This window comes from Nesoenas mayeri (genome assembly GCF_963082525.1).
Source record: "Nesoenas mayeri genome assembly, chromosome: 2".
Lineage (NCBI taxonomy): Eukaryota > Metazoa > Chordata > Aves > Columbiformes > Columbidae > Nesoenas > Nesoenas mayeri.
In genome coordinates, this window is record NC_137543.1 from 58,099,624 (window position 1) to 58,122,576 (window position 22,953).

At 35.4% G+C, this 22,953-nt stretch overlaps 1 protein-coding gene across 1 annotated transcript in view; it reads left to right on the plus strand.

Moving 5' to 3' along the window:
• CDH7 (cadherin 7) overlaps positions 1-22,953 on the plus strand; it is a gene marked incomplete at its 3' end in the record, with an annotated part of 70,158 nt that overhangs the window by 40,354 nt on the left and 6,851 nt on the right. Inside the window, exons 4-10 of the mRNA XM_080340281.1 lie at positions 4-171; positions 1,424-1,611; positions 10,717-10,970; positions 14,902-15,038; positions 17,769-17,890; positions 19,326-19,443; positions 21,535-21,786. Coding sequence (XP_080196407.1) covers positions 4-171; positions 1,424-1,611; positions 10,717-10,970; positions 14,902-15,038; positions 17,769-17,890; positions 19,326-19,443; positions 21,535-21,786 — 1,239 coding nt within the window. The remainder of the gene's footprint in view (positions 1-3; positions 172-1,423; positions 1,612-10,716; positions 10,971-14,901; positions 15,039-17,768; positions 17,891-19,325; positions 19,444-21,534; positions 21,787-22,953) is intronic.

Here is a 22,953-nt window from a genome sequence, read left to right on the forward strand (position 1 = left end):
CAGGTGTTATCAAGACTGCCCTTCCGAATATGGATAGAGAAGCCAAGGACCAATACTTACTAGTAATTCAAGCAAAGGACATGGTTGGGCAGAATGGTGGATTATCAGGGACTACATCTGTAACTGTCACCCTGACTGATGTTAACGATAACCCACCCCGCTTTCCACGACGTGAGTTACTTTGTAAAAATATGACTTGGCAATATTTTTTGTCTATACATTGTTGTTTTCTTTACTTGTCATGCTATTTCTAAACATAAAGCGCTCAGCTTCCATGTGAAATACTTCAAGAATCACTGACAGCAAGCTATATTATTATTATTACTACATTGGAAGAACCTTTTTTCTTTACCTGATATGTTTCAGATCAGTTGAAGTTATGATGTACAGCAAGTGCATTTATTAATGTATTTTACTTGCACTCTGTGAATAAAAAGACAAGAAAAGGCAGACTCTAACAGATCCTTAGATTTTGCCAGCTGGACTTCAGAATGCATAGTTCTTTAACTTGACTCTTAATCCTTGATATTCCTTTGGCATTTCAGCAGGATTTCTCTTGTGCATGCAGTGTTTCATAAGGACTTAATCACAGAAGAGCCAGAAAGTCATCTTCCCTCCATTTACTTTCCAAGGTGGCTCCCATCCTAATCAAAGTACACAGTTATATGCTCATACCTGAAGAGTTCAGTTTATTAATAGCATTCTTTCTGAGTAAAATCAAAATAATGTGAATAATATATTCACATCCATTCTAGCCTCACCTCCAACGGTATAACAAATAGATCTGTACATTATAGATTTCCTGTTATTTCAAGCCACCAACTGCTTGAAATAATAAAAGAATAACTGAAGTTATTTTTGAAGGTGAGGGTGTTATTAGCTACAGACTGCACTCAGGCTTTTGACAGCATATATATAATTTTCTACTTGAATGAAAAAGCTGGAGTTTTCAAGAAAGCAGATGGTACACTCACTTTTAAATAAATTAATATATATCAGTTTCTAGTCATATTCAGATTGTGAACTGCCTAATCAAGATACACAGCTGTAAAATAATGAGAGGTTATATTGATATTATTTGACTTACTTGTTTTTCTTCCTCTTTTGTGGAAAACAAAGTAAAATATTTTCTACATTGGAACTCTGTAGCAGGCATTCACCTCATGATCTACACCTAAGTTTTGAATTATGTTTTTGTATCTTTCATTTGTACTTCTCTCGTCATAGCAAGAAATCATGCTCATAATACTTTAAGTAGAGTCCATCACAAGGAAAACCTAGCAACAAAAGGTCAATTCTATTTTAAACCAACAAATATACAATTCAAAAGAAGTTAGAAAGCTAGATTTTTTTTTTTTTTTTTTTTTTTTTTTAGCTGACAGTCCCAGAAGACTGTGAATTCATTAAACTTTTAAATTTACAGGATCATATCAGTATAATGTTCCAGAGTCTTTGCCAGTGGCTTCTGTGGTGGCCAGAATAAAAGCTGCAGATGCAGATGTGGGACCTAATGCTGAAATGGAGTATAAGATTGTGGATGGTGATGGTTTGGGAGTGTTTAAAATTTCTGTTGACAAAGACACCCAAGAGGGAATCATAACAATTCAGAAGGTAAGTCTGATTTCTCTCACTGATTCTGTTTGGATATGTGCAAGATGATGAGAATATGAGCTTTTGTTTCTAAGTGCCTTATCTGCTGTAAAAGTTTCTATTGGCGTATTTCATCTTAACTTCAGTGTGCGTGTGATTTTGAGCTTTTTAATTACTTTTTTTTGTTGTTGTTGTTGGCAATAGCTGTGCTGCTTTGATGAGGTTTGTTTAAAGTTCCTGTACATACAAGTTTGGATGGGAATCTAAGCTTTAGTCTCATTTGTCTTTGCATTAAAGAGAAAATGTGAAGATATATCTTACAGTAAAAATGGAAGTTTCAAATACAAAATGGATCCCAAACATATTTTTTTAAAAAAAGTATCTAACTGTATTTGGCTAATGTTGAGCTGTTCAGAGGCATACATTACTAATGTTAAAATTATATATCGGTAAGAATAGTTGTTTTACAAGATAATATATTAAAAAATATTATTAAATATTAAATATTTAAATAAATATTTTTTATTCTTAGCTTACTATATGCACAGTTAGAAAACTAATATTTTAAAACTTAAAAATCATGTTTATGTAAAAATATTAAAACTCGGTATTATTACCTAGCTCCAACACATTTTATAGAGTATCCTTCTGCAAAATAAAAGTGCGCTGAAATATTTTGCATGAAAAATTACATTTTGAGGAGAACAGGAAAAAAACCCCAACACCCTAGACAGAAGAATCTCTTCTCATATAATTTTATAGTCTTATTGTGAGAATGCTTGGCAAAGACAATACTGAATCTGTGGCCTTAACTCTGGTAAGTGATGTAATACCTCCTAAAATGTGAGACTGAATTGGCATTTTGGAATATGTGTGAGGATGTTCCTGAACAGGGACCTATGTTTGTAGTTAATATGATTCCATAGCAGATTTTTCTGCCCTGTATACACCTACCAGTTCTGTGGGGTTTTGGGGTGTCTTTTTTTTTTTTCTGCATGATATTGCAAACAAATGGCCTAGTTCTCTGATGCCCTGAACACCTGCTGAGAGCTGGTAAGCATCCATAGATGTCATGGCAAATAGAAGACGTGCAGCACCCTTGAAAGATCAGGCTCTAGTATGTGTAATGTGAATCATCCTTTTTCAAGACAAATACATGCATCTTAGGCTTCTTGCAAACTGTGCTAATTTCTGCTTTGCACCTTTGAAATACAAGTGATGAAAAGTTATTTGTGTCTTTCTTCAACAGCCAAATTCAATGTAACACCTTCAGTTTGCTCGTTTTAGGTTTTCAAGCAAAGATCTGGAAGAAATATGCCTGTTCTAGAGGGAGGGCATTTATCAGTGCCACAGTGAACAACAGTGAAACAGTCAGGGTCTTCAATGTTCTAACGTGAGATCTGATTAATTCATTTTAATTTTTACTGTGCTCAGTGTTTGTTCCTGGAATATCCTCATTCCAGTGTTGTACTGTGCACCAAATAATTTCCATTCATTATTTCTATAATCACTTTAGCTAGGGAGATGAACTGGACTTTTCAAGACTGAACATTTGTCTTCAGGAGTGCTCTGTGAAATAGTTATTGGACTGCATTAAAAAGATTACAAAATTTTGACCTAATGAAATGCTCCAATTTGCTTATCATTTTTAAACCTAGATAATGCTAAATTTTGACACCAGAATTCAGACTTTTTTCTCTGCAATGTTAGAACTTTACTCTAGTTTACCTACTATTATCTACTTTCTTTCCCCTGCCATATCCAAAGGGGAGTCCACACACTGACTGCCATTTCATTTTGGACTCCAGGAAACTTGATGCCTTGCCCAAGGCTGAAAGATCCTCCATGTCAACCTTGCAGATTAAATATCAGGGAACATTGGCTAAGAAGGAAGAAAGAAAGTTAAGAGCTCAAGCACAGTTACTAATAGGCAACTGTGCCTTTTTATTCTCTGAAGGACATGTACATTGAAGACTATTCATGGCCACGTATGTGGGTTAAATGGGCATCAACCACAGAGCCTAACCTGCCAGATCACTATGGAGTCAGGCAGAGATTGTCCCTGCATGATAATGTGTGCTTGTTATTAAGGGATTAGGGAAGAAATAAAGTCTGTAGCTTGGAACTTGCCTAAATATTTTACCATCCAGCACGTGATACTCTGTAGACCTCTGAGTGCAATTAGCTCTCTCCTTTTCATGTCTGTGAAATCAGCTGAGGCACTGAGAAACAGCTCAGCCTCCAACTGCATGCCCATCATTTTTAACTCGTGTGTATTTATGTGCTCAGATGACATGCCTGTGTACACATCAAGCAGTAAAATGCCAAGGCAAAGACTTCTGAAAAGGCACACTTTGGCTCTAAATGCAAATGCATACCTTAGCTTTGAAGACTTTTGCTGCAATCATACATACAAATCAGCAGCTCAGTCATGAAAACTGCTGCCAGTATTGCTGAGCAGCTGAAGTCACTGCTCCATTCATTTTTGTGCTGAATCTTGTGAGGAAAGTTTGACACTGGGTTATCAGAGTTCCACATGCAAACTGAGGATTTTATGTTTTGTTTTTAGAAGGATAACCATTTTGAGACAACTTCAAAAGGTGACTTCCTCACTAAAAATTAAGGCTTTTTTTAAACACATCAGGAGTATCAAATCTAAAACAACAACAACAAAAAAATATAAAAAAAGAAAAGACAATGTTTTCATTTAAAAAAAAAGAGAAGTAAGATTTAAGAATTCATTGAGCAAAAGGTTCAGCAAAAATTACAAATAAATTTATATATATACACAAATTTAGGAAAATGAACTTTTTTGCAAAAGAGAGATACCAAGAATCGAGATATTAAAAAAAGAAAGATGTTACATGACAAGGTATTTCCCAAGATTACTTGTATATAATGGATTTGACTAATACATTTGGACACATTTATTCGCTGGGTCCTATGACACAGAGACTTTACAACATTAAAAGTCATAAAAAAAACCTTAATTGTGGTTTTACTGTAACAGTGATCTTCATAAAAACATGGAGTGTATTCTTCCCTCATTTATATCTCTTCTGCATTCCTAAATCCAGATATCTTTTTGGCTTGCCCTGTTTAATTAGGGTGGATCTTTCTTTAAACAGTTTGAGAACCATGCTATTTTTCAAATATTATTAGTTCTTTTCATAATTTTATAGCGACAGCAGGACTGGGTATTATGTGTTCCTGAACATCCTGGTACTGTTGTTGCCCAGTACCTAATGTCAGTAAATACTAGCTACTAGGCTAAACCTCTGTTCAAGGTAATGTTTTGACAATAGACTGGTACCCTTATAATAAATCACTTGAACATAGAGAATCAGACAAAGAAGAAACACTTTCTCTGTGTCCTGGTCTTTATCCCTCCAAAGAGTAAAGAGCAGGATGGTACTACCTTATGCAGCACAACTGAAGATCATGCATGCTGTACTGCTCTACAATAGTTGTTGCTATGTGGCTTTTCACATGCTTGTGACACTTTATTTTTTTCCGTTCTGGTTAGGATGTTTGAATCAATGTTACATGAATGAGATGCGAAGTTCATGTATTCCAGCAAGTTGGTTAAGTTCATTCTAGGGAAAAAAAAAAGCAGCAAACTTTTTCAAAATGGTCTTTGGGACAAGGACTAACTTTTGATTGTGTATTTATGGCTTTAAATAATAACAGGAGGTTATGTCTGGCTGGAACTGATTTTTTGTGGGGATAGTGAAGCTAGAATATCATCTTGGAACAGGAACTAGTAAAAATGGTATTGAACCATTTACTTTTTTATTTGCACTAAAAAATAAAGTCTACCTTCTTCTGCAATACATTAACTGTGTTCATTGAGTTCATATAAAAAAAAAATTATCCAGCATGTATCTGGGATGGTATGTAAAAGTGTGCAAGTTGTTTTTAGGATGCCATACTCTGTTTCCAAACTGCAATAGGATATAAAAAATGCTAGAAGACAAACCTTGTTTTCCAGAAGCTGGTATAAGTCACAAGTGATTGGGACCCATAAGCACAGTTCAGAGCATTATACTCAGCTTACAGGAAGGGTGGGAAAGTGGTGGGAAAACTAGTGGGGGTCTTTTCCTGTGACCTGCAATGTTCATACTGTTTGTTGCTTAGTAGCTTACTCTGCTAGTAAGGACTCAGATCATTTGCATAGCTGCATTTCACAGTGGTGAGAGTGTTCAAAAGAGAAGTGTAATTTTTTCTGAATATACTGGAGTTTCAAAAAATGTGTTGGATTTGTCTCTGAAGTAGCAACCTTAGAATTGAAGAAACATTTGGGGATGTGAATAATGATTTGGTTATTTAATACAAAAAAATCTGAAGGGTTTATGGAAACCTATCTGTGTACAATTTCAAAGTGGATTCATCTGGACTGTTCACAGAATCCTGATTGTAATACACAGGAACGGAATCGTGACTTCAATTTCTAAGCAAAATGCATACACAAGACTGTATTTTTGTAGCATTCACAGCACTATTCCTAAAAATAATGAACTGGAAAAAGGATCGTATAAGTACAGATCTCACTTTATTCACAAAGTTGCAGGCTATAGTTAGACTTCAGTAATAATAATAGCTCAATAACAAAACATCTTAAGATAAAACCCTGATAGATGATCTGTATCCACCTACACCTTTATCAAATACTTGATGCTTAAAGTAGTAATGGTAATTTAGTAATAAAAAAGGCTGTAAGGTATATTTTTGTCATGTGTATCATATGCGACTTTTTGGAAGGCAATGAGATCTGATTCAAGCCATTTTGAAGTCTGTGGAGAGATTTTAGTGGACATAAGTGCAAAAAAAAAGCCTGAAGGCTCTATATATAGAGTTGTCATGTCTCACTGTAGCAAGTGACAAGCATTAAGAAGATTTTCCATGGTACAGTTCTTGCTCTCTTTGCCTTCATTTCTTCCCTGAATACACAGCCCTGCCACCAATATCACCAACCAATTTGAATGTTAGAAGGAAAAATGTGAAAATAGTGCTGCAAAGTACTTTCTCATAGGAATTGACTGCTAAGAGATTATTCTAAAACCTGAGTTCATTCTAGGAGTAATACTGGCAATTATAAAAATGGGGGTTTATGTATAAGCTTTTGAGTGAAAAGCTATCCTTCTATTATTGTTAACATTTGACTTTTTTGCAGCTAGAAAATTTTCTTTCAATTCTATATCAGAGTTTAAAATATAAGAACTTGAGACTTCCATGGTTCCTTTGAGAGATAATATGCATTTGTTTGATGTACTGTAGTTTTCAATGTAAAACTGCAACCGGGTTTAAAAATGGGATTTTCACCTCTGGAAAGAACATTATTACAAAGTTATCATACAAGAAAAAAATGAATATTACAGAAGTGGCCTTCCTGTGAATGATAACTTCATATCCAGCCTCTGTACTATAGATTACTTATTTTATAATTTCCTTTAGAAAGGATAAAATTCTTATCCCTTAAGAGGAAAAAAAAAAAAAAAAAAAAATGGAAGACCCCACAACCCCCCTATATTAGAGAAAGATGGATGCATCCTGCACTAGATCTCATCAGATAACACTAATGCACAAATTTTAATGAAGCTGTCAGGCTCTATTCAGTGTACTGAAGGACTGTAGTATACCTTGTCCATTTACCCTTCAACATTGATGATTTGTTCTCTGTTGACTTGGTATTCCATTATTGGAATCTTGTACTTTTGTTATACCAGGAAATAATGAAGGCATGATCCAAAGGCCAGTTAAATAATGGTCTCTGTATAACACACACCAGTGGCAATTAGATAAGAAGAAAAAAAAAAAAAAAAAAGAAGAAATATTTTCAGTTCACATTTTCAGTCTTTTATTAGTATCTGTAGTATGCAATGTCTACATTATATTGTCTATGAATTGTTGAAACATTTCCACCGGGTCATGAACCCTTGCACATTAATCATATCTTAGAGATTTAGTTTATTTTTCTCAGGTTATACTCTTCCTCAAAACTTGGTACCTGCATATTCACCATAGCATCTGAGGACGTGTTTATTATAGGAACAGGCTGAGAATGATAACCAGAGCTTTTGTCGACATTGTCACAACCCACAGGAGACAGATTCTGATACAAAGAACTAAAATGAAACAATATTACTACCCCTCTATAACACAATAGTATTTAATGTCATAAAACCCTTTTGCCAGCCCATACTTCCCTTCTTCTAAACACCAACTGTTCCCCACTGTATATATATATACATAAGTTAGATTTTTTAAAAATTTGCTTTTCATTAACAAGGACCCTTATAGCTAGGGTCCTATCAGCAACACTGAATGCCACAAGATACTTGAGGGAAACCTAGGGCAGGATTCATTTGCTGAAAGCAGAAGTTTACTTCTTCCAGTTACTGAGACTCCTTTACTAGTGCCTGGTGAAAAAAAAGCATTCACAAGTAGACCAGCTGATTTCATCCCTAGAAGAATTTTGCTACACGGTAGGCACCATATGGTGGTTTTCTCAGATGTACATGGCCAAGTTAGAGTAGGTGAAACCTGGTCTTAGTAAGCAAGCCTGTTTAGGATATACATCTACACCATCGTTAACTTTGCATCCTTCTCTATGAAGAAATACCTTTCTAATGAAAGTGAGATTTGTGTATTTCCTACTTATCTAACACTCCTGTAATCCAGTCAAATTAAGAACCATCTCTTTCTACATTACAAAAATGAAATATGATTATTTAAATTTGCATGTCAGCTCTTGTGATAAACATTCAGGTGGAAAACACATTTTTATGGTTTCAGTTATTAAAGTTCTAATTTTGTCTCCTTTAATCAGTATAGAAACATGGGAATGTCTTTAAAAATTAATTTAAGTAATATTTCTTCATTATTATGCTTAGTCTATTCAAATTAAAAATGTACATAGTTCGTCCAATTACACATATGTTCTCTATGCACTTTTATTTTTTTCTCTCTATTTTTCTCTATTTCACTAGTCAGAATTGTCTATTCTCTTTTTTTTTTTTTTTCCTTAGGATGACTGTGATGTTGACATTAGTATATCATAAGGAGCTATGTTGTCTTCAGTCTCATGATATATTTCTATGTGTTTGATTAAGTATCCTTGTAACCTCAATTGTCCTATTTCAACAGATATCACTGATTAGTGAGAGTAAATTAGCCATCACTTCTCCACTACATATTTTTGCACATTCTGACTGAAAATATACTGTTTGTTAAAGGCTTGGATTTTTGTGGTTTGGTTTTGATTTGGGGGTGGTGGGGTTTTTTTGTTTTGTTTTAGTTCTACAAATGTCAGCCTTTTTTCTTGATATTCTTCAGGTTATTTCTTTATTTAATATGATGCTTTTATTGGAAAACAAGAAGTCTTAAGATATTTGTGTGCTTGGTTGTCTTCTCCTTAACCTTGCTGCTCATCTGATCATATCAGTTTCTCAGTTGTTATCATGACACAATATAGTCTGAGACATTTTTCATCATCCTAACACCACATTACACTTGCACTGACTGTGAGATTTGTTTCATAGAACATATATTGTACTTTAAATATGAGACCAAAATTAAATTTAAAACTAATTAAATGTGCTTTAGTAATAGATACTGATCAGTTGTATTCAGTATAGTGACCAGTATCCAGACAACCTTTCTTTTATGACATATCTGTGTTTGGAGAACTATGGATACTACAGCTCTGATTCTGTGCAAGAAGTAAGAAGTAAGATCACATGTACTGCCATTTGGAGAAGCCTTTTGCTGCCACATAGAGTTTAAAGAAGTTCAGTGTCTTTCTGAGTGTGATGTGTTACAATTCATTTTTCATTTTTAAATCTAGACTGTTTACAGCTGCATTGTAACATCAGCATAATCACTGACTTTAAGATACTCATTTGGGATTTATCCTACTGTAACTCGATGAAGAACTTAGACCTTTGAATTTGTAGGTCAACAGATGTGTGTTTCACCTCTGCTTCTCCTCAGAGTGATTACAGGCATGTTTTGTAGATGCTGTCAGGTTATTATTTTGCAAGCACATCTCTGATCTCTATGATGTATTCAGAATCAGAATGGCAGAAAACCTTTTTAAATCTGTTCCATACACTTGGAATTATAGTTTGAAAAGACACTTGAGTAACCAGACTGTGGTTTTAAAAATGCTTTGGTCTTTTGCTTCTGTTCTTAGTGATTAAACTTAGAATTGCAAAGAAATATGGTGCTAATATTAACATGATGCTTTCTTTCAATTATTGTTCGTAAGGGAAGATGACTTTGCCTCCAAAATAATTTGCTTTATGGGACAGTCCTCCAGACCACAGATTTCTCCTTGGTTGTGGAGGGTCATTTTTTAATTCTAATGCAGTATTTATTCCAAAAGAAACTATACTTTCATCAAAGAATATTAAAGCAGAATGAAGGTGGAAAAAATTAATGTGTCTTTTGTTTAATAAACAAAACAAAACAGTCTCCAGACTGCATCTTCATACAAAATATTGCCAAATAAAGAGTGCAGTTTAACCAATTGTCACATTTGCTACACAAATTTCTACAGAGCTTGAAGTAATAATTCTTTAGACAATTCCAATGCTATGCAAAGCAAACAAACAAACAAACAAAAACCCAAACAAACAAACAAAAAAACCCACCAAACCCACCACACCTCAAAACCATAACTTTCTGAGTGAGGTGTTTTCACCAGTGAATATTACACTGAGTTCTTATGTCTGGCTAGTATGGCACATTGTATTTGACATTACCTTACATAAAATATGAATAAGATAAAAAGAAGGATTCATTGACAGTAATGAAATAACAGGAGAGAATTTGCTCTTTGCAGAAGTCACAGGAAGTTTTGTCATTACCTCAGAGAATTCTTGTTTCATTCACAGGTAAAACTACATTTACCATTAAAGCCAATGGGGAATATTCACTAGTGAAAAACTGTAAATAGCGTTTTGACAGAACTGAAAAATGAGGCATCAACTATGCTCTGTCAATCAAAAGTGTTGCTTGGATACAAAAGGCAAAGTTAATTTTGTATTTACTGACAGTTGTAAGTGAAACAGTTTTGTGGCAACATTACTAGATAATAAAATTTCCATATAACTATCTCTATAGGAGTTGGATTTTGAAGCTAAGACAAGCTATACCCTGAGGATAGAAGCAGCCAATATGCACGTTGACCCTCGCTTCCTGAGTCTGGGACCCTTCAGTGACATGACAACAGTGAAGATAATTGTAGAAGATGTTGATGAGCCGCCTGTGTTTACTTCACGTTTGTACTCCATGGTGGTGTCTGAAGCAGCAAAGGTTGGCACTATCATTGGAACTGTAGCAGCCCACGATCCAGATGCCTCAAATAGTCCTGTCAGGTAATTAAGATGCCTTAATTGTTTACTTATTTAACCTTTGTATTGGAGTTCTTCATTTTGTTGTGAGAGGGTCTTTGGTTACACTGAAAGCAATTAGTTAGCTTTTTCCTCTTGCAGAGGGAGACTGAGATATTCTAAGAATTTGTGTATTTTGACCTTTATACTTCTGAACTACAGAACCTTTGACAAAACTAATACATTTAAATCTCTGTAAAACAAAGAAGAGAAGACCTAATTTCAGGATTCTAAAGAAAAAAAATGGAACTCAATATACTACTAACATTTATTTCTCTCTCAGTTTAGGAAGAGTCTATTATTATCTATAACAATTATGTTCTCTTAAATGAACTGGGACCCCAGATAGACTCTTGCATGGTAAACCAAACCTGTGGTCCCACAGGAAAAAGATGTTAGAAAAAACTCTTTAAATGAGAGAAATGAATAGGACAAGAGACACCCAGTCCTAGTCAAACTGGTTAAAGGCAATAATCTTTTGGCATCTGTAAATTCTGCTGCAGCCAAATATCTTCCATTTGAATGGGAAGAGATAAAAATGTGAAAGGCCTCTTCATCTTCAGTGTGTGAAGAACCTGCAAGTCTTCCACAATCTAATGTTCAGGATCATAAAGAAACCATAAGAATCCATTAAATATCAATCTTATGTTTGTCTTTATCTAAGGTTAAAGCTCACAAAGCCAATGACAAAGACTCAGCACTTAAATTAAACCAGTAATGAGTTACTTTTTACTTTCCTTGTGCAGAATAGTAATAGTAATTGTCAAAGGAACATGCAAAGAATCTAGAGAGTAATACTTCTGACTTGAGAATTTTACAAACTTAAACATCTGCATGAGGAGGAACACATACACAATTCACAGCTAAATTTTAAATTAAAGTTAAAATAAAAGTCTTATTTGTTATTATGGTTCATTTATGGCATACACAGAAAGGAACTTCACAGGTACAGAACATGTTCGGGTGTCACCTTTTTTGATGATGATAAATTTTTAACTTTCATGCATTGTAGATGAACTTGGGGCTCTAGTGTAGCTCTGTGGTTTCTAACGCAGCAATCTCAAGTTGTAAAAATAAAGCATATGTTTCACTCCTAGAGGTGATGTAAGTGTTCTCACTCTCTCTTTCGTTATACATTTGCAACATATCCAATATAGTTGAATCCTATCATGTATAAACAACTCCTAGATGGATGGTTGGCAGGGATTTGCTTGTGACATTTTTCTTTGCTGAGCTGTTTCTTTGCTGTAGCAGTGTTTTCTCACATGGATGTCAGCATCTGGTGAATAATATCTGGTTCAGCAGAATCATGTAGAGTAGTTCCATAAATGCAGTCCATGCTCGGAATGCTTTTAATTCCTGCATAAGCATAAAGATAAGTTTATAGGCCTCAATCTGGCTAATTTTTACAATTCCAGTATAAAAAATAGTTATATCACCGGCTTAAAAACATCTTGATGATTTCTTCTGCTTTGAAGTTGTTTGGAATTTGAGAAGGAGGAAGAAAAGAAATAGTGAGGGTTTATCTATATGATTGCAAACCTGCTATATACATTGTTGGGGGTACTGACAGATCTTATAATTTAAAGCTGTCCTGCATCTGCTGTGATGCATATCAGAGCCAAATTCACCTAAAATTGGAATGTGTTAAGGAGGATTAACACATAATACTTTTAATGATCTATTTAAGAAGTTTAAATTATTAGTCTATAAATAAGTATTTGAAATTCCAAACATTGGATTATACTGATAATGATTTAAAAGTAAATTTGTTACAGTTCAGAAAAACATTGAAATTGTTGTACCATTCAGAAATGTTGAGTACTGGGAGTGGGGGGCAGCGAGAGGGAAGTAGTAAATAGTTTGAAAATAAGAGGTTCTCATATATGGACCTGAGAACTACAGATGTTTGAACTAGCTCAAATAAAGGATTTATAAGTCCTGCAGCTCAAGATTTTAAAGTATTAATGGCTGCAAGGAATTAAAGGATTAAAAGTATTTTACATAGGGTTTTTTTAGAATTTGAATATGGATACAATGCTTGTAAATACGTTAAGGGAAACTGCTTGCTTCCTATGCATAAAAATTATTTTTATTCTTGTTTCATAAGAAGCTGTTGTCCAATTTATATTGTTAGCTTTTCTCTTCTCGCTCTATCCCTCTCCTCCTCTCCTCTCCTCTCCTCTCCTCTCCTCTCCTCTCCTCTCCTCTCCTCTCCTCTCCTCTCCTCTCCTCTCCTCTCCTCTCCTCTCCTCTCCTCTCCTCTCCTCTCCTCTCCTCTCCTCTCCTCTCCTCTCCTCTCCTCTCCTCTCCTCTCCCTTTCCCTCCATCCCTTCATCATTTTTATTGCTTCCTTTTTGCTTTCTTTTCCTTTTCTGTCTTCCTCACCTTCATTCTCCTTCTCCTTCTTTCTCCTTCTCCTTCTCCTTCTCCTCCTTCTCCCTCTCCTTCTCCTTCCTTTTTCTCTTTCTTTCTTTCTTACTATTTTTTTTTTTAAGAAAGGTCTTTGGCTCTTCATGTTGCATAGTGATAGTCTTAATAATTGGGAAATCTAAGGACTGGCAGGAAATTGAATCCCAGCTATGAGGAGTGCCAAGACTGATGACATAGCAGAGGTGACAGGCATAGTCTCATGGGGAAGCCTGTCAGCCACAAAAAGGCTGAAGAGCACTGCTGACCAAATAAACAACAGTGCTGGCATGAAATAAAAAATGAACTACAGGTAACACAAAATGAAAAAAAAAAAAAGGTGTTAGAGAGCCTTATTCCATGAAAACTGCTGTTACTATTGTTGTTACAACTCTTTACTCTGTTCTCTCTCTCACTGTCACATGATATGATAAACCAATTCTAATTATGTAACAAATCTCTGCTCTAAGTTTTTGCAGTCAAGAAGGATAGATAGAAACATCGTAATACAACAAAGTAGAAGCTGGTATATTGCAACACAGAACAAGCAAATAATATCTTAAGATAATTATATCCAGGAAGTCCCATTTTTTTAACTATCTTCTATAATTCTTTTCTTCCACATCATTCAAAGGATTTGGTTAATTTTACACCAACAATCTAATATACTGTCAGTGTGACAGTAATTTTAATGATCACACTTGGTCTGATTAGGACATTTTAATCATCCTGAGTGTAAGGAAGTGCACTGGAGTACATACTTGATCTAAATGAGAGTTCAAAAATGCAACTCAATATTAAATCGAATGTCAAGAATATTCCAGCTGTAAATCTAAACCTGCCTAATCACCTGTCCCTTTAAGGATTATAAGCAAAACACCCACAGGCATTTTAACCTTTTCCCTTATGCTATTTTCTGTTTGCTAAGGTCTATATTTCCCCTTCCTAAAACAAATTTAGAGGTAAAATATATGTAAAGCCAAAGAGTTATGGGCACGAGCCTATGTTTGTCTAATGACAGTAAAGCACCAGGAGCTGACAGTGTTCACATGCAATCCCTTGACCTTCTCTGCATAATCTCTTTTTTTGCCTGATCCTGCAGCTCTGGGTGATTTAGGGGCTCTTCTGTTGGCGATGGAAAGTTTTGTGCTCAGACTGCCAGTCCCCATGGGGCACTGCCTGGTTGGTAGAGCCATGTAGCAAACTTCCAACTTGCCTTGTCCTCAGCTGGGGTTCAGGACGATGCTATTCTATTAATAAATGGAATACCTATAGCCTCACTTAAGAGGACACTGTAGAAACATAGCCTGCCACTGTTAGCATAGGTCACTGTGTAACTCACCTTTGCGATGGCTTTGCTTATATCAACATCCTCGAGAAACTCAACAAAACAAAGCTCAAAATGGGGAAATAGTGGAAACACTTTCTCTCTAATAAGAAATCAATGAAACATTTTTGAAGCTGTAATTGAACATAAATAAAAAGTTTTCTTTCATCATTCACTTAGGTACTCAATAGATCGAAACACAGACCTGGAGAGGTATTTCAATATTGATGCCAACAGTGGAGTCATTACAACTGCCAAATCTTTGGACAGGGAAACTAATGCTGTTCATAATATCACAGTTTTGGCTATGGAAAGTCGTAAGTAACAATTTAAAGATTTTATTGTCTGTTTATATGTAAAACTTCAGGCTTCACTGTGATCAGCTGCACTGAAATTATGACAGTTTCAAACCATGGCAGGTAAAAATAGCTTCTTACTCAATGTAAAAGAAACCCGTGTCATAAAAACAGATTAAGCGTTCACTCTTCCCTTTGTCTCACACCATGTGTAGTCTTTTGACCTCTGAAAAACAAGTACAAAAGAAGATGAAATGTCTTAAGTCAGCAGTCTCAAACCAGGTATCATTAGAGAAAAAGTGATATGGAGTATAGAGGAGAGCAGTTAGCCCATCTTAGTGATGGCAGTCACTTAGAGTTGATCGCTGTTGGCCAACCACAGCATTCTTAAGAGTTATGAAGGAAAGGGGATGTGAAGGCTTGTGTGCTTTCCACTGTAGAGGATACTTTGTGCTTCATATCTTTTCTGGTGTGAAATGAAAAGTGTTGAAGAACTGAATCCTTCAAACACATGCAACAAGAATTTTGTTAATGCAAGTTTAAACCTAAACTTGTTCAGGTCTGAAGATATTCTGTGAAAAACTACATATTTTTGCCTTTATATTTGAAGAATTTATTCCTTAAAATTTCATCCTTATTACTATTCTGTTGGGCTGTGTTAATAAAAGAGTTATCAGTTCTCTGGCCTGCTGTTTTAAAAATCCTTACTTCTTGCTTTCATTGAGATTAATTTAATGTTTAACCTGAAAGCTAACATTTTTCATTTAGTGTTTGTATGAATTTATCTTGCATTCTCAGAAGTAGAATTTTGGTCTAGGAGGCCAGCATGGAAAACAAAAATTTTTCTGGATAGTAACAAAGCTGACAAGGTAGTCAAGGGGCTTACTTGACACAAGTGAGAGTATAGAAGCAAAAGTAAAACCTTACAATGCTTTAATTTATCTTCATGGCCTGATTGGTTTTCAATAAGCTTAGATCAGCAGAGAAAACGGTGTCAAAATTGCTTACTCTTCTGGTATTTCACATGTGGAATAAAAAACCTAAACAAAACACCTTGTGATCTACATTTGGATCCATTTCTTTAAATACTTACAATATTTACTAAAATGTGGTCACAATACCCTATAAAAAGACAGATACATATTTGAAGCTTTGTAAAGTTTTTCATTCTGCCATACATTATCACTAATATCACTGTTTGTGGTAAAGAAATAATACAATCTCTCTTTTCTCTACTCCAAAACAGAAGTGTTTTCTAGCAAAATAATTATAGTACACGCTGATGTCCTTTATGCTTATAAAAAAATCTACTATATAAGACTAAATGATGACACTGGACTCTGAACAGATTCATATTTTAGCTAAAGATGTGCATCAGTTTAAGAATATTATTCATATTTAAGGTGTTCAACATGTTAATGACAGTGTTGAAATAGCTGTGTGTGCACTTTAAATACTTCGGTATTTGCTTGGGAACACAGGTTCCTCTTTTTTTTTTTCTATTATAAATAGCTGAAGGAATTCTGGTTTTAACTTCTTAATAGCTGATCAACCTAAATCGCAACAAAAATGTGTTTAACCCATAATAACCATGCTATTTGTAATATTAATAGTGCTGTTCTGGCTAGCTATACTCCTTGGTGATGGTTTTACATCTTCTTGCTCTTATCCTTCCACATTATGTGATTCAATGCTGTGATTAGTGAGTTACATTTTCAGTTTATCCGTGAGACTAAAACCTTAATTCAATTAAAGTGGCTGGAAAACAAAAAACATTGTTTCCACAACGTCCAGAAGATCATAGAATCATAGAACAGTTTAGGAGGGAAGGGACCTTCAAAAGTTGTCTAGTCCAACCCCCCTGCAACGCGTTGGGACATCTTCAACAAGATCAGGTTGCCCAGAGCCTCGGCCAGCCTGGTCTTGAATGTGTCCAGGGATGGGGCATCTACCACCTCTCTGGGCAACCCATTCCACTATTTTGTCACCCTCATTGTAAAAAAATTCTTCCTCATGTCTTGCCTGAATCTCCCTTCGTCTAGTTTAAAACCATTACCCCTTGTCCTGTCGTAACACACCCTTGTAAAAAGTCTGTCTCCATCTTTCTTATAGGCCAATTTTAGGTACTGAAAGGCTGTGATATGGTCTGCCCGGAGCCTTCTCTTCTCCAGGCTGAACAAACTCAACTCTCTCAGCCTTTTCTCATAGGAAAAGTATTCCATTGCACTCATCATCTTGGTGGCCTCCTCTGGACCCTCTCCAAGAGGTCCATGTCTTTCCTGTACTGAGGGCTCCAAAGCTGGATGCAGAACTCCAGGTGGGGTCTCACCAGGGCAGAGTAGAGGGGCAGAATGACCTCCCTTGACCTGCTGACCACTCTTTTTTTGATGCAGTCTAAGAAATGGTTGACTTTCTGGGCTGCAAGAGCACATTGCTGCCTCATGTCCTGTCTTTCATCCACCAGAACTCCCAAGTCATTTTTGGCAGGTCTGCTCTCAATCCCTTCTTCCACCAGCCTGTATTGATACTGGGGGTTGCCCCGACCCAGGTTCAGGACCTTCCGCTTGGCTTCATTGAACCTCATGAGGTTCTCCAAGATCAAGCCAAGAACTTCCTATGTATTTCTAGGAACAATTGTAATGGATTTGACATGTACACGCAAAAGAAAAATGCAAATGAAAAATGCACTGACCCAGAAAATAACGTGCAAGGAGCAATTTCTAATTGTTTTGTTGGCTTCTTTTCCTATAGAGAACCCAGCACAAATTGGGAGAGGGTATGTAGCCATCACTATCCTTGACATCAATGACAATGCCCCTGAGTTTGCCATGGAGTATGAGGCAACTGTCTGTGAAAACGCTCAACCTGGTCAGGTATGGCTTGATTGGGTTTTTTGTGTTTATTTTTATTAGATAGGCAGCCACTCCTTATGGAAGCCTGCCAGCTTTAAGATAAAATATAACCAGCTTATGCCAATAAAAATGACACTGTGATGTGCAGCACAAGCACATATTAGTCAAACCTGAACATCTTCACCATATCTCTGAAGAGAAAGACTTGGGTATAAAAATTATTTGTTGAAGGTACTGTTAAAATCTCTGTCTTTCTTACTGCTATAACTGACATATTTTGCTAAACTGACCTAATTTTGAATAATATTAAGAATGCTTACTTCCTCCTAATTTTGCTAGGAAGTGGGAAGTCATAACATGGAGGTTATTCTGAGATGAAAGGACTAGCATTCCTAAAATAAGTAGGGACTTTTATTTCCCTCAGGAGAAAGTATGTGTCATAAGGACACCATTTCACAAGAGAAATATATTCCTACCATATTCCGCAGGGTTTTTAACTCCCCAGATATCTCCCTAGTAGTCCCATACTCAACTTAGAGTGTCTGGTGTTATTTGCCCTTGATGTCTCTCATATTTATACTTTTCTTCTCTACCTTGTATGACCTCAGAAAATGTATAGATTTTCTCATTCTCTCTTTTTTTTTCTCATGGAAAAACAGTGGGTGTTTCACTCACATAGATCCCACATATGCCCTGGAAGACTTCGCGCTTTTGTGTATTGTTCCAGAATATTGTCCTACCTGTGGCAGACATTGTTTATTGCACATTTCCAAATCACAGCATGATTTAAATCCTTAACAGAAAATACTATGATTATTAGCTTGTGTTCATGAAGAATATAGAATATGCATGCTCTTATTGGAATACCTATTTGTTACTCTGAATTGTTAGCTCTGGGTATTCATACCTTATGGATTTTAAGTAATGATGGCCCTCTTTTTTTAGAGGCAATTTTGGACAAAATTTTAGAAAATTGAATCAGAAAAATAATTATAATAATTATATTAATGTACTTATGACTTGTGTTTTTATTTCCATGATATTAAAAAAAAAAAAGTAAGTGAATTATTGCCAAAAACCATAATCTTCTCCTTGTGAAAATTTACAACATCAATTGTAACCACTTCTAACTACATTGAGGTCCAAGCAGAAGATACACTTCCATTGCTATGCAGTTTATACTCCAAGCCCTGGAGAATGACAGGACCTAACTTTCTCATAGGCCCTGCTGGTCGTTACTTATTGACAATAAAGTTGGTACAGGGAAAATAAAAAGTCACATTTTACTTTTAATCCTGTCTGTGCATACGTAAGAGATTAGAAAAGCAAAAAGCAATAACAACAAGGCTCAACGGAGGATTGATACTTTGATAGGTAATAGAGGGGTTATACAATGCACATGTGTTTATGCTTCTTACCATTCCAAACAATGAAACCGCAATGAATCTCAAAACAGGTGATCCAGAAAATCAGTGCAATTGATAAAGACGACCCACCAAATGGCCATCAGTTCTACTTCAGTTTAACAGCAGAGGCAGCAAATAACCACAATTTTACACTGCAGGACAACAAAGGTAAGGACATTTTGTTTATGTAAATATTCATCATTTTGAATGCGTCATGCTGATTATGACCTACCTAAACTTCTATTCTGGTAAGGATATAATTTAAGTCATAATCAGCCTGCAAAATAATTTTATCTCTAGATTATTTGTCAAAGAAATTAACCTGTTGTTCTGTTGTTTGAATCTTTTAAAGCCTTGAGCCTAACAGAGCAGCTTCTTTTTTTTTTTTTCCCCAGGAGTCATTCTTCTCCTTTTTTTTTTTTTTTTTTTTTTTTTTTTCTTCCTGTATTTATAGGTTTTTATCTAAATTAGATTTTACTTTGTTTGGGTCAGTGACTGAAAAATGTCCAGGAATTCATGTTGTATTAGTATAACTCAGGGCATAAAAAATAAGTGCATAGTAAATCAAGATTTTTTGGTTTGTTTTTTTTAGAAAAACATATATTTTCAGTAAGTACACCATCTATTGAAGAATGCTTTTGATAATGGAAGCTACTTACAATATTTATAGAGACTTCTTATGACTATTTCTGAAAGACTTATGCAAAGACTCTTGTTGACCTCACGTTACTATTAGTTAAAATATCTAAGAACAAACTTCTAATTAGTGTTCTCATTAGTTGCATTGCACAGCATGGCAGCTGGGTAGCTGGGTGTATATCAGTCAGTTGGGATATTAGCTGGAGCAAATATAACTAAATAGACACTGTGTTACTCTTGCATTGGTCTTTTATGGATCAGTACAGAATGAGAGCTACAAAGTCACCCTTATTAATACAACAAGAAAAACAGACATATGGTGGACTAAAGGATAATGTTTGTACAGAAAGGCTTTGAACAACATTCACTAAGTACAACATGTGACCTAATAAAGTTCTCTCACACAGCTAATTATTGTCTTACCCTGCATGTTTTTACTGACATGCTTAATTTTCTTCATATGAGCAGTTTGCAGTTTGACAGTAGGGACTGTAATAGTAGTAATGATCAAAATAATAAAAATGCATGAGAATAACACTCTACTCAGAAATCTGACATTGTTATAAATACTGTAAAGTATTTAATGAAAGACAGGCCCTCTTCCAGGGAACTTATAATTTGGAAAAAGTAATAATAGACTTTTGCAATGCCAGTAAAATCAATGGAGTTACAAGACAAAGCAGCAGTTGACGTTAATTAATTTTATGCGTATCTCATGTGATGCTATATGAAGAAGTGCTTGCATCTTTTGCCAGATGGGTCATAACAGATGACACAATAAGATAACTTTACAGGACTATTTTATATTAGTCTATAGATAGATAGATAGATAGATGGATAGATGGATAGATGGATAGATGAGTAGATAGACAGACAGGCAGCCTGGCCGACCAACCTTTTCTATACATTCTAGGAGATGTAACTCCCTGCCTCTCAGGAGCTGTCAACCTGTATTGAGCACAGTGAGTTTTGCACATATTTTCTGGAACACATGGACTTTTTAATCTCCCAACTCAGAGCAACATTGGACCATACATTTTAGATTTATTATATTAGTCAGATGAGACTCAAAACAAATGCGTGTCTCTGTCACATGTGCACTTACCTGTCTTTGTGCACCAGCTGGAATTTTTGCATTAAAAAATATTTCATTGGTCTTCAGAACTTATTCTCCTATTAATACATTCATCTCTTCCATTAATACAATATCTATATGTGTAATAATTGAAATATTGAAATAGATCCTTGGAAATTAAGAAGGTATCTTGATACTTAATCTGATCACTGAAATATGATTTTTATATATATTTTTTTATAATGAACTAATCTTCAACTGTCTATTGAGATTGTGGAACTGTGAGCTTAACTAAAAGCAAATATACCTCTGCAATTTTGAAGCAGTCTTTCATGGAAAATAGAAACCTTTTTCTTTAATTAAATAACATTTCTCAGCTGATCTTATCTCTGCAGGTTCAAAAATGTATGACCAGGAAAGATAAACTTACTGAAATAATATAAACGTGTTTATAAATTCTTTTAAGTGAAACATTATTATTTATAGGCTTGTGTTGTAGAAAGGGCATATATTTTATATTTATCTTTTTTTATTCCTTTATCTAGATAACACTGCAACAGTATTAACCAAAAGAAATGGGTTCCGAAGACAGGAACAGTCTGTTTTCTACTTGCCAATATTCATTGTGGACAGTGGAACGCCTTCACTTAGTAGCACTAATACCCTTACCATCAGAGTCTGTGATTGTGATGCAGATGGTGTTGCTCAGACATGCAATGCAGAGGCATACATCTTGCCTGCAGGACTTAGCACTGGAGCCCTGATAGCAATATTGGCTTGCATCTTGACACTGCTAGGTATGTGTTCTTTCTGCTACCCTTATTTTCTGTTCAAAGTATAGCAGCAAAAGGTAGATTCATACATAAGATTCAACACCACCTTTTACCCCTCCTTCCTGTCCCTCCCTGCCCCTGCCCCTTCCCCCTGGCTCCAGTTTCTCTAAACAGGGATGCCTAACATTCCAGGCAGAACAGCATTTTGTATCATGAGCCACACAAAACCTCTAGTTTGGAATTTTCAAGTTCAGATACCTTGTTTATATGTCAAGCTGCCTCCAGACATATACATGAAATAATAGGAAAAGAAAAAAAGATCACTTGCATTAAATGTAATATTTAAGAGATAGACAATACAGTTTAGGGAAGTATTTGATTTAGCATATCCACTGTATAACCAGTATCCCTTTTTCTGAGATATAACTATTTTTAGATATGTATTGATTTGCACAAAACAAAAGACATTCAGAAAATTCAACAGATATAATTTGCTGATGGGAATCATCATATTTAATTGAACATTTTCTACAGAATGATCTTTTGTTGCTTCTGCTGCTGGTAGAACAGTTGGATTTTATGTTGTGAAACTGCAACTAGATAAAAGTCAGTGGAAAACAGTGCAACAGTGTCAACACCCTAGTTTGGTTAGCGTTTCTCATTTCATGACTAGTCCTTAAACAAAATGGTAGTACTTGGCCCATGGTAGTACATGGTAGTACTAAAGGCCCAAGTCGAGGAGTAAAGATGAAGGATAAACTTGCATCTGGTTGATCTGCAGGATACAGGTGAGCAAAAGTATAGTTTTGCTTATTGTCAGAAAGATCACATGCTAACAAGGGTACCCATATAGCACACAAGAATTTTCTTGAGTATTATTATCAACGGAGAGATTTTTCTGTTCCCCGGCTGTACACATTAGTCTAAGGGAAAGGGGAAGACCATAGCCTCCTCAGGTTGATACAATTCCAGTGGTGGTTTATACGTCACTGTTATCCAAATAATTTGAATAGGTCAAATCAAGACTTTTGTCCACACTTCTGTTCATGGCAGTATTTCAACAATGTATAGATTTCTTATCAACTTGAATTAACCTCACTGTAAACCATTAGAAGCAAATGTCCCTTCTGCTACAAACATTTCTAAAGGACTGTTGTGGTTTAACTCCAGCTGGCAACAAAGCACCACACA